This window comes from Castor canadensis, chromosome 5, assembly GCF_047511655.1.
Source record: "Castor canadensis chromosome 5, mCasCan1.hap1v2, whole genome shotgun sequence".
NCBI lineage: Eukaryota > Metazoa > Chordata > Mammalia > Rodentia > Castoridae > Castor > Castor canadensis.
Genome location: NC_133390.1, coordinates 22061311 through 22075140, shown reverse-complemented (window position 1 = coordinate 22075140; position 13830 = coordinate 22061311). Strand labels below are relative to the sequence as shown.

The window sequence follows — 13830 nt, the reverse complement described above, 5'->3', positions numbered from 1 at the left end:
GCTTTAGTTTCTCTGCGTTAGGGACAACAAATGCTAGCTAGTTTTTTAGGTGTCTTACCTATCCTCACCCCTTCCTTGTGTGCTCTCGCTTTTATCATGTGCTCATAGTCCAATCCCCTTGTTGTGTTTGCCCTTGATCTAATGTCCACATATGAGGGAGAACATACGATTTTTGGTTTTTTGAGCCAGGCTAACCTCACTCAGAATGCTGTTCTCCAGTTCCATCCATTTACCAGCGAATGATAACATTTCATTCTTCTTCATGGCTGCATAGAATTCCATTGTGTATAGATACCACATTTTCTTAATCCATTCGTCAGTGGTGGGGCATCTTGGCTGTTTCCATAACTTGGCTATTGTGAATAGTGCCGCAATAAACATGGGTGTGCAGGTGCCTCTGGAGTAACCTGTGTCACATTTTTTTACTATAAATACTGAATGATGAGTTTAATTTTAAAGTTGACATTCTTTGGCTAATAAAGACATTGCATTTTATAGACAAATGTTCATAATAGTACTGAATTAATTAAAACCTCAGTTTCATGAATCCATGTTCATAAGAAAATCAATAAAACTTATTCCATGCCAAAATAAATTAAAAATTTTACAACTTTAGTGTATTGATATTTACAAAATGTGTACTTATCTCCCTTTCAGAAAGATAAGGAAGACCAGTGGCTAGAGAAGAAAGTGCAGGGAAATAAAGACCATATTATTTTGGAGCATCTACAGTGGACAATGGGGTATGAAGTTCAAATTACAGCTGCCAATAGATTGGGATATTCTGAACCTACAGTTTATGAGTTCAACATGCCACCAAAGCCCAATATTATTAAAGGTAAGCAAAACTATATCCTTTCTCAACATAGGTATGATATCATCTTTTTAACTCCTCTGGGATTTTTTTACTGAAGACAATGTAATTTTGTAAACTAAAATATAAATTTTGGGTTCTGATCAGGATTATTCTGTCATGAAATGCTCAAGTTTTCTCAATTACTTTTGCCATGGGGTACTGGTTATTTTGTACAAATGTTTTGATAGCCTTAGTAGTTGTGATGAGGACAAGAGGAACAGAGGGAGAGGATGGAAGATGAGAAAGACAGAAAAATCAGTATAAACATTTTTTGCTGCAATCAGAAGAAATGCAAACAACTTCTCTGCCAACAACAGAGGGATATTATGGAAATTCTATTTAGATTTACCCAAAGATGAAGATGAAACTATCCATTTCTGGCCAATGAGAACGATTTTGAAAACAAAATTTATCATTCACACATTGAGGGAGATAAAGTCACAAGATATAATTTCATAAAAATCTATTACTTATTTTCAAGGAGGCTCATATTTATTAGAACTTTAGATCTGTTCTAATTTTGATAGGTAGACTCTTTCCATCATTGCATTTCAATGTGCTAGTAATATTAGAGGCTATAAAGTTCCTTTCAGATATGCTATAGAGGTAAAAAGCAAAGCTGTTTCCAGATTCAACATAATATTTAGTTCTCTTATTTACTGGCCATATTGATCATATATTAACTATTACTCCTTAAGTATTACCTTCATATTTTGTATTATATGTGTTTATATATATATATGTAAATAAAAGGAAGATAAAAAATTAACTCATAAAACCATGATTAATTTGCCTAATTTTCATAGAATATCACTAATAGTACATTAATACTTTTGAAAAAAGAAATAAAACTGGTCATTACGATAATGTTATTTAACCCTCTTGAATTTCAAACTGATATTGTTCTAATTTATTATGATTTTTTATATGTTATATAACAATATTTAAACATTAACAGTAGTTTTACACAGTTAATCTTTTGATGAAAATAATTAGTACTGATTAAAAGATTTAAAGTAATTGAACTTGAGGCTTTATGCTACTAATATTAATTCATAAATGCTATGAATTACAGCTTTTGAAATTTCAAAACTATGAACCTATAAAAATAATATGTATATCTTATATTATCTCTTTTAATTTGCAAAGTACTGGATTTATTATCTTATTTTTAATTCTGAGTTGAACAAGTAAGATCAACTCATTTTGTAAGTATGATTTTAAGAGATTAAAGGACTTATTTAAGTTGAAAGGTACTTTAAATTCTGTGCTATATCTAATGCCCTTAGGAGACGTTGCACCTAAATAAGAGTGATTTTGAGTGTACTACCATTCATCAATGTATTTGCCCCTCTGAGTTTGAACTATCTGTAAGTAGCTCTACAATTATAACATATTATGTTTCTAGCAATTATTCACCATGTAACATTAAGGATCAGGAGCATGGTGAATGTAAAGATGATTTTTAAACTAAGTCAGTGTATCCAAAAGATTTCAAAACTCTATTAAATCCTTAATTTCTTCCATATGGATGGATGAATACAGTTACATAGAGGAAATAAGTTCTACTGTTCTATAGAAACACAATACAGTGACAAGTAATTTTTTATATATTTCAAAGAAGTGGATGAGAGGAGTTTGAATATTCCTGATTCAAAGAAATGGTAAAAAATATAAGAAGCTGGAAATGCTGTTTAACCTGAGGTGATCATTACACATTCTATACATGTAGTAAATTACCCAAGTGCATTCCATGGATATGTACAAATATTATGCTACAATTTAAAAATATATGAAGTAGAAGACATCACTTAAATACTAAGAATTTATAGGTAAAATATGAGGTGTCAAAAATAGGTTTTAGACCTATTACTTAATATTTATACTAAGTGTCCATGCTATTTTTATAAGAAATTGTTTTTGAAAAGCCCAATAATATGTTTAAAAATGAAAATAAATAAATGTTCAGATATGTAAATATGTTCAAGTATGTAAATATATATAAACATATGATAGTGGCAAGACATATTGTGATGCATCTACCATAAGAGTGTTTTTGCTGTTGTTTTAGTGGAGTGGGATCTAATAGGAAAAACCTGGAAGGAAAATGTAGAGAATTATCTATTGTTTCTTTTGGCCCTACAGTGTTGAGATCTATTCATTTATTAATTGAGATGTCCTTCTTTGTAATAACTACTAGTGTGAGTACAAAGATTCCTCTGTGAGAAGAGTAGAATTGCCCCCTGACCCTAAAATTTCACAACACGATCTAATAAGGAAGACACTCAACATGAGTGAGCATGTACAGTGAATGATTACAACTGTGAGGTGTTCTCATGCTGTGTGCTATTGCAAAACCTTGGCAAAGATATCACATTTGTGAGTTGGAGTTAAAATTAGGAAATATTTGTCTTAGAACTTATTAAAATGAGCATACCAGAGAATGTGTATCAACAGAAGTCTCTGAAAGTGCCTGATTTTCTTAAACAACTAGGAAAAGTGTATCTGGAAGAAAATTTGGAGATGTGTGAGTAAAGATGAGGTTGGAAAGAATGGTATGGATCAGATAATCCACAGAATTACAAAACATAGGAATAATTTTAATTCACCTCCTGAAAGAAGTAAGAAATAATTTAAGTAGAGAAAGTACATAAATGGTTATTACATACATTGTTCTTATGCATATAAACGATGCAAATAATGCATGAACACGAAGACTTGAAGAAAGGCACAGCATTAGAGAAGGAAAAGAATGAATTAATTTCAGACACATGATGCATGAAGACTCACATGATATCTACAGTAGATGGGATTTGGTAGACAAGAATAAGGTTTTGTTTTCTTACTTTGGCAATTGGAGCATTGTTTACCTCATTTTTCAAGGTGAGGAATTCAGTGGGAAGAATAATTTTGTTTGGATAATGAGTACCAAACATAAGAGATGAGAAAACAGTCATAGGTTAGAAACATACACTATGTGGCAGAGAGTCTAAGCAGGTGAATGATTTTCAAAAGCTAGGGAGTATTAACCCACCCAAGAAACAATGCCTAAGCCTTCCTTGCAGAGGACTTGCCATGTGTGATATTCATTGATGTTCCCTAGGCTCTAGAAAGGTGAGACGTGCAGTGCAGATGTTCAATGGGTGTTTCCTGAGTTAGCTGGAAAGTCAAAAACTTAGTCCCAAGGAACTACAATGCTTAAAAAAGAAAATGCACCCCTGATGTCTCTCGCTGAAGAGACTAAGAGGTTATAGAGTTACTGAAAATTTCATGTGCTTGGTGTCTTGAAAGTTAAGATTAAGGTGCAAGGCATGTGAAGTCTCTTTACTGCAGGCAGCCTTGCTAAAGTGGTTTAGGAAGAAATTATCAAAAAATAGATTGAAGATTGTATTGAGATTAAGAGGTTTTGATTCCTCATTTATACAATGCTTTCCAAAGCATTTCTATAAAATTAAGGGGAGGGAAACACCATTTTAAGAAGACTTATAACTGAGAAAAGTAGAATGCATTTCACATCTGATGTAACACATAAAGTATTTGTGGGGAAGTGACCCAAACAAGCATGCAGGCAAAGCCATCTTGGTAGAAGATGATATTTATACTCTTTAAACTGTTCAGTTATTAGAAAACTAATGAAATCTATTCTAAAAAGGGGAAATAAAATATTTATTTTATCTACAAATGTCAGAAAATATTGTCTGATTTACTAATTAAATCCACTGATTGGCAAGGCCTTATGGAAAGACACATCAAAGATGTGTACTATAGATGAAGAATTGTTCAATTTAGACATAGAATCTTGAGGTAACTTTAAAGTTGTGATCATGGGGGATTTGTGAGATTTCAAATCACAAAATTCTATAGAAATAACATTGTATATTTGCAAAATATGGAAAATGATAAAAGCAAAAATTCATCACAACAAATTTCATAATTATATGATTTATTTTACATGATATAAATTTAAACACATTTCTTTTTTTTTTTTTTTTTCTGCCTTGGTCTCTCAGTCACTGTCCTCTTCATCTCCCTGCTATTGAGTCCACAGTAAACACATTTCTGAAACAAATTATATATAACGAACATACCTCATGTTGTTTTAAGTTGGAGGAATATAGCTTGAAGTTTAATTTTATTTTGATGCACTTTTGTGTAAAACACATTGTAGAATGTTTTAACAATTTTACAGATATATTTAATTAAAATATATTAAAACATATTTTAGTTCAATAATACATTTTTAACTTCCTGTTAACAGTAGGTTAATTTTAGAGTGCACCAATTTATAGTACCAAAGTACCATTTTGTAGTAATCTGCTTATTTTATAATCATATACAGTATTTCCTATTAAAATGTTTTTTACAATGTATATAACTTAATAGATAAGTTATTTCATCATAACTTATGATTCTGATTTTTAAAAGAATTTGATAATTATTAATTTTTATTTCTTTTTTTTCTTTTTTCACTTATTCATATGTGCATACATTGTTTGGTCCACTTCTTTACTTATTATTATGAATGTATTTTAAAAGATGTTTTTCTTCATATATATAGAAATGCATTGCACAGAATCAGTTATGTTGTCTTTTGGGATATTCATACAGCATAACTCCATCTTATTATTTTTATAAATAATGAGAGCACTGGGTAGTTGTGGCAAGTTAATTTTTATAAAAAATGATGAAACTGTTTATGGAAATAGAGGTTCAGAAATGTCATCTGTTTATTAGTTTTATAATTTTAATGATGAGTACTGTTACTAAATTTCATGAGTTGACAAAATATAACATGCAATATAATATAAACAATCGTTAGATATAAGTATATTTTGTCAAATTCTTCCACCATTTCTTTTAGCTTACAATATGTCTCATATTGTTCATATTTAACCAAAGAAAGAACTTAACATCTATTAGGAACTACTTCCTTTTTTCTTGCTATTAGTATGAAGGGAGGACATGTCATTTTGTCTATCAATATAATTTGTTGGCAAACAACTCTGTTTATGTGTTCTTCACATCTTATGGTAAAATGGTTCTACCATCTGGAATCATGTAATATACACAGAAGTTCTTTATATTTGGCAAGCTGAAAAAGAAATTATACAAATCACAACTAAGCAATTCATTGCCAACAAATTTCCATTAATTTTGCTTTCATAGGCTTTTAAATTATACTTATAATTAACTATAAAAGTAAAATTATTTTAATGACCTTCACTCCACTTCAAAACAACATTAATATTTCATGGCTGGATAACTCATCACATCAGTAAGCAACATTCAGTGAATGTCAAATGCAAAAATGTTTTCTTAGGACTAAGTTTACATTTTGAGAATATAAAATAAAGAAATTCCACAATAATATAAATGCAGTTTAATTACATAGGGAGAAGTTTAAATCTCTGTAGTTGTCAGTAAAATATAAATATTGATACTACACTGACCATTGTTATGACTTTGGGTTAGCGTATAATGAAAAAGAAGTCTAAAAATTATGTACATGATTTTGGTTTGAAAATTATTTTAAAAGAGATTCTTTGACATGTGTCTAGAATTTGACAATAGCTATTTGAATTAGTATGCCTAGATTCTATCCTTCTTACCTATGTTCATTATGTAACTTGATAATTTTCACATATTATTGATAGTTCATATATTATTTAAATATATCTGCCTTTATTAAATATGCAATTTAAGAAAACACAGAAGCATATCATCATCAAACATTGTGGAATATGATGAGCTCACATTTAACTTAGTATTGAATTTTTCAATAGAATAGCACAATGATTGGTGATTTTCTCTTATTAGTTGTTTTTTCAACTTACAAATGTGGGGAGTTTACAGTTAAAGAATCAATGACATATAATGTCTGAGTACTAGTCAATAAATATTATATATATATAACCATCACCTAAATTCTTAATATGTGACAACTATTTAGAAATGTTTTATACAAGGTTTTAATCATTATTTATTTTGTATCAAAGTAATTTCTCTAGGTTATTGTTATTAGTTGTGTGTAAAAATTGCATTAATTATTTTCTCTTTTTTCTTTCCTACTGTCATGCTTTGTTCTTTTCCTTTATTTTTGTATTTGTGACTTTATTCTTTTTCTTAATTCCTTTATTCTTATTCTGTCCTCAAAAACAATTTCATCATGCAGATAATTGCTGTGAAACGAATAAAGGTGAAAATGGAAGCCAGTCATGGCAGCTGCATGCTGCAGGGTTTTCTTTCATTGTAGCCATAAGTTTGTCTTGCATGTTTTAATGTAGCTGATATATCATATGATACTTCTTTCTATGCCATGGAAAATAATGCAAAATAGAAATAATAAGGCTCATCTAAAATTATAATCCAAATATTTCTAAAGGTTAATTAATTACCTATGTATATACACCCATCCACAATTAGCCTTTTTCTCCTTCTCTGCACTGTCCATTTTTAACATGGATAATTCACCAGAAAAATCACTGATTGAAACAGTCAGGATTGTTTTTTCCAACTACCAATTCTCTGAGTAACATGTTTTACTTAAAAGATGACTTTGGTAAATCTCGTGTCACTTGTGTTTGAAATTTAAACATTTGTTACAGTTAATCTTTTATCGATGAATTATTTTGTAAATATCACTTAATATTCTTTGGCATACACCAGATATGCTATAGCTTGTTATATATAATTGAAAAATCACCTCTACTGCTTTTTAGTTGTTACTATTAAATGTAAAATCCAACTTTACCACTCTTTCTGGTAATTCAGTGTCTACTATTTATATAATATATTTAGAATATCTTAGTATATTAGCTCTGTATTTCTATTTTTCCTATTTCCTCTTTATTGATGTGAAATGTCTGAAGGAATAAATATGAATTTATATATATTTCTTTTAAATTTGAAAATAAAATTTTCATTCAATTATAATATCTATCTTCAGTTGCCCCAGAGCAAGTAAATTTAATTTGAATATGTTTTAAACATTGCACTCCATTCAAAGAACCCAGAGTATGTTATGAACTGGCATCAAGTCCTACCACTCTAATAACATACACAAGTTTTTGTAGCATGTATCTGGCTATCTGTGATTCAGCTACTTTGCAAGAATCTGAGAAAGAAAAATACTTATTTACTGCTTAGAAGAAGATGAGATAGTAGTAAAGTCCAAATTTTGAAGGAAGCTCAACTTGAGAAAGTACTGTGAAGAATGATTTCTCTGTTTTGCCTTTTAGAACATTTTAAAATGAGAACAGTGTGTTTTTCACTTGCAAGCACATCCTAGGACATGATTCTTCTTATTCAGGATAATTATGAGGCAAAGTGATGTGCTCACATACACACACACAGGTGTGTAAATCTGGGTATCAGTGATGTCAGTAATCATACATGATAAGTCATTGATTCTTTCAACAATAGCAATTACTTTATTGCACTAATGTACTCTCTATCTTATTTTATACAAATCTACAGAATCCTTTCATATGAGGTTTTGAGTTTGTCTGCAAATAATTATCATTATTATATAAATTTATATTTTCTAAAATCCTTGTTTGTTACTATTTTTTTTCTTTTAGCCAAGCAAGGGACTGTAGATTGCACAATGACTCAATAGCTGTTTAAACACATTGTTTCTTCCCTACTAGATTCCAATGCATGCTGTATGTAAATCTAACCAATTTCTGGGGAAAGATATATTTTCCAAAACACTATAACCTCTATTGTGTTTATTAGATAACTAATTATAATTACATATTGTATCCTTTGGTATTTCAGATTGGAGATGTTATATTCACTAGTAATATGTAAAAAGTATTGAGAAAAAAAAGGAATTTGAATAACACTTCCCAGACTGGTTTTCATTTTTATTATGAAATTCATTGTATCTTTCCTTTAAGTTACAAATATTTGCAATAAGAAAATCATTACAGAAACTATCTTGATTTAAGATTACAAGATATGTTTGGAAAATATACAATATGTCTTTAGTAAGTTAGCAGGGATTTGAAGGATTTTGATAGTCTACAACTACATAACTCAACGCCAACAACAGTGACACAAAGAACAAGCAAGGTCAGGTTTACACAAAATGCAACATACAATTTTTGCCATTTGTAAAAGGACATGAAATTGCTGGTAGAGTGGCCCGAGTGGTAGCTTGCCTGCCTAGCAAGCATGAAGCCCTGTGTTCAAATCCTAGTACTACCTAAAAAAAAAAGAAAATATATAAAATTAAAATTCTGTTTTATTATCAAAATTATTTACATTTAAGGAGTTATTGAAAAATTTGAATCTATGAAGATGTAAGCAAAGATCAAGGTTTTAAGCCTGAAGTAAATAAGTATCATATTATTTGGACAATTGTGTATTCTTAGTATTCCTAGCATTTATTTTTCAGCTTTGAGGCATGTTTGAATTCTGTAAAAAATCTCAAAGAACATAAAATAATGGACTTTGTGCCTTATTTTTTTCATAAGAAATTAGAAAGCACAAAATTTTAAACAATGAAGCTACTGCATTATAATAAATTATATTCAGTATATTTTTTATTTTTAAAATCTTAAAAATATGTATTACTGAGTTATCTCTATTATTACCTGAGCTTTATTATTTATATGAAACCATAAAATCTGACAATTTGGTCAGATTTGGTATATGTATATGTGTCTAACTAAATGTGGCTATTGGTAAAGAAAAAAACTTCCAAGTTATTTTAAATATACCCCAAGTATCATCCAATCATTATTTTCACATGGTGGATTTTTAATCAAAAAGTCACTTTCTGAAGATATATACATATGGGTTTGTGTATTAAGATGAATATGGGGTTCATTATCATACATACTTAGAAATACATGTCTATATCTAATGTTGTGTGTATCATATATCCCAATGTGACAACATTTCAAAATTTTTACCACCTTATACCAATGATTCAGCTAAGCTGATTTACTTGTCTTCTTGTCTGTATGTGGGATATTAGAATAACACTTTTTCTTTTGTATTTTGGAATCTCTTTTTTTTCCTCCCAGTGTTTTCCTATGCTACATTCTTTCCTCTATTTGCCAGTTGTAATGGTCTCTCCATCCCAGTCAAAGCTGCATAATTATCTATCATATTATCATTAGGCCCCAAATGCAATCCTATGCTTAAGACATGCCTGGGAGATCACAGTGCTTTCTTTATCCCTATAAAATTTACCTTGCATTGAAGAATCTTAGATAAGTTACCATATTTGATCCTTTCCCTTCCAACATTGTAAGTCATAATTTTATGAAATCTTTACTCATAGTCTTTTCAAAAGCATTATTCAGGTATACATGTATGTACTACCAGTAGATATGAACAAAGCTGAAAATCCATTCTTTCCTTTTTTTCATTTATTCTCCTTTTCTTAATGTATCAAATGTTTTAAAAAATGAATATATAAAATGTACTAAAACTTTGTATTAAAATTTTATGTACTTCTTTAAATTCTATCAATAGCTGTATAAAAATATACACAAAATTTCAGTATAAATTATTGAAATATTTGGCATTTCTTCTTAAATGAATTGCAAATATGCATGCTATTGCACAATTTATACAGTTGAGATTAATTACAATACTATTATAGCTTAATTGAAATATTTTCTATATAACAATGCCCATTTGTCAGGTTCAATTTTTATTGAAACTGAAATAAGGAATATTCTAAATTTGTTTCAATTATGTATACATGACTATTAATTTGTACTCAACAAGGTGTATTTTGTGTGAAACTTTAGCCATATACCTTTGGTTCCAGATGAATATTTTTTATATACATTAAAAAAATTTAGTAATTAGTATGATATTATAGTAATACAAAGAATGAGGAAGTAAAAATCTTAAATTACAAATGACTTTGGTAATTCAGTGTTGATATTTATGACATCAGACTATAAGAAAATATATCTGGCCTAGTTTTCAAGAATATTATGCATGGCTTTGTATGCAAATAGAATATATAATATTCCAGCATTATATATAGTAATATTTTCAGTTCACAGTAAATTAAGAAATATTCCTGGTAATGTAAAATTATCCCAAAATTATTAAATTTCTTTTAAAACAAATTTTTAAACAAATAAAATTGTTTCTTTTTGGTTATAATATTAATGTTTTAAATAAATCAGCTATATCCCTACATAGTAAATATTATGGCATAATTTTCTTACATTATTATGATTCCGCTCAATGAATAAAGATATTAGACTCTAAGAAATACATAATTAATGTGTAATACTAGGTACTTTATTTTGGTTCATATCTGTAAAGGATAATGTAATATCCTCTAAACAATCTTAGAAGGATAACGTATTAAGTGAGCTTTCTCTTTGAAATTCATTTCCCTTATTTTTACTTCTAATTCTTACCATTTCTGTCTCCCTTTTTATCTTTACCTCTTTTGCCTTTCTGTCATTCTTTCTCTCTCTCTTGCTTTCTACAAGTAAATAGGATTTATTTTTTCTATTCCTTTCTATTAACCGTTGGTAATATTTGTATCCCAGTCCAGTGGTATGAGAGTATGTAATACATTTTCGTGGGTCTCATGAATTGAACAGGTAATACAAGTTTACATGGTTTAAGTGACTGGATATATAAATATTCCACAAATAGCCCCTGAAATGATTATGATGTAAATTAACACCAGGCTTGGTGGTGCACTGATGTAATGCCAGCACTCAGGAGGGTGAGCCAAGAGAATGCAAATCAAGGGCAGCTTGGGCTGTAGAGCAAGACCTAGTCTCAAAAAAACCATAAAATTAAATTAATAAAAAATAAATTGAAATTAGTTGAAAGTCCATTTCAAAATCAGTTATGTCAGAAATAAAAGAGTATCATTTAATCATGAATACATAATAGTTAATCTTAATTTTTGAAAGACGTTTCCACATTACATATTAGGATTTAGTAAAAGAAAATGCTTTCTAACATGTTACTAAAATATTATTCCACATTACCACATTCATCTTAAAATTATTTTAGATTTAGCATTTTTTGACATTTAAGTATAGATTTCTAGAATATTTTCTGATTATATTATCATATTTAAACATTTGATAAATTCATAAAGACTATACATATATATAAGCATAAATCTAATTTATGTATTATGAATTAAGACAATAATGAGTCTAATATCAATACTTTGTTTTTCAAACTTGTTTAGATTTTAACCTTGTTCAAAATTGTTAACCTGGAAAAAGACAGCAGTAACATAGTAATTCTCTTCCCCCAACCCCTATGGCTATTAGCTATTTCCCAAGCCTAAAATATCTGACTATAAATGTTAAAAATTAAGTAGAATACTCTATGATACCAACTTCCTAATATGTGAGAGAATGAAAAAATAATATTGAAGGAATATAAAGTTACATGTGTATAAGTGTCTTTAAGTGTGTGTGAGACAGTGTGAATTATTTCTGTTGTCCATTGTTGGTAAACTTTTATCCACTTTGTGCAGATACCTTCTTCACGTAGTATTAAATTTCAAGTATGATGTAGCCTAATGTCAGATGTATTAAATCTATGTGCATTGCAAACTTTTTAAATTTGTATATACTCAACTTAAATTCATGTGTTCTTTATTTTATTCTACTTTAGGTAATTATATATAAAGTTATCTATGACATAATCGTGGTTAGTTTCATTTCACGTATGTACTTAATCAACACTAGGAAATTAATTTCTTAGTCTTTTGTTCTCTAAAGGTGTCAGTTAAAACCTACAGTTCTAAATAACATCCACAACTCTTGAACTTCTTTTGAGAATATTTTATTTCATATTTTACATTGATTTTTTGTATAACAGTTATGTTTTAAAGTGACTATTTTGATCATTTTAATTGCATTTATTTTCATCATAGATTATGTTATTGAAAACTATGTACATGTTATAACACTTGTATTTTAAAGTGACTATTTTGATCATTTTAATTGCATTTATTTTCATCATAGATTATGTTATTGAAAACTATGTACATGTTATAAGTCTATTGTTTTTGGTATCATCTCTTATTTAAACCCCCCAACATAATATCCACCACTATATGTAATCCTATGCATGTGTTTCATAGTATATTAAATGTCATTTTATTTTCTGTACCTCTGTGTCCCCATTGTTGTAATAAAGAAAACTGAGGAAAAGCTTTGTTATTTGTGTTTTCTTTATTACTGGTACAACATTTTTTGTACTTATTGTGTGTCTCCATTTCTAACTTGATCAAATTCAAAATCTCAATAATTATTTAATAGTCAGGAACCAGTAGTAAACATATATTCTGAGTTATTTCAGCTTTTAGATAAGCAATATGTCATCTGAGGACTGAACAAAGCAATATCGAGTTTTATTTATAGCACACTGGTTATGGAATATTCTTACAAAAATTGCTATTGGAATGTCTAAATATTCATATCATATTTTAGGAAAACACATGAACATAGATAATAAGTGCATTAATGTAAGGATTGTTGAATAATTTGCATTGCCAGCCAAAGTTCATAAAAGCAGACATATATGCTTAAACTGAATTTTGTCAGTTCTTCTGGTTCGTTCAATGTGATAATTTATTGCATTTTGAACCTCATGTGAATACAAGTGTAGAAATCATTAAGGTTCTCTGTTCATCTACCTCTGACTTATAAAACAAAATAATGACTTTGCAAGTTTATTAGTGATATCAGCAACAATAAAACAAGAGTATGTTCTAATTTTAATAGAAAATTTTCATTTTGAATAGAATGACTTAAGTGAAATGTTTCTTCCAGTCCTCATAAGATTCATCTGTATTGCTGAGAATGGTGGGGCCCTGGAAAGTTGAATAATTTATATACTTTGGACATCATTTGAATATGGTTTTAACAATATTTTTTTAAAAAAACTGTTGGTCCTAGGTTCTGATTGTTACATTTCACAGTATGAATTAAATTAATTTTTATAGTGAAAAA

The 13830-nt window shown here is 28.9% G+C and overlaps 1 protein-coding gene and 1 non-coding gene across 3 annotated transcripts in view; one reads left to right on the top strand and one right to left on the bottom strand.

Annotated features, from left to right (window-relative positions):
* Window positions 1-13830, top strand: part of Ncam2 (neural cell adhesion molecule 2) — a 463114-nt gene that overhangs the window by 412872 nt on the left and 36412 nt on the right. The window contains exons 15-16 of one of the 2 annotated variants that reach the window (XM_074072870.1): window positions 658-838; window positions 7029-13034. In XM_074072870.1, coding sequence (XP_073928971.1) covers window positions 658-838; window positions 7029-7135 — 288 coding nt within the window. In that variant the 3' untranslated portion in view covers window positions 7136-13034. Of the gene's footprint in view, window positions 1-657; window positions 839-7028; window positions 13035-13830 lie in introns of those variants that run through there. The other variant, XM_020153019.2, reaches the window with a different exon arrangement.
* Window positions 4859-4921, bottom strand: LOC141423690 (small nucleolar RNA SNORD62). Its single transcript, XR_012448517.1, has one exon. It is a non-coding gene; the product is annotated as a small nucleolar RNA SNORD62 (small nucleolar RNA).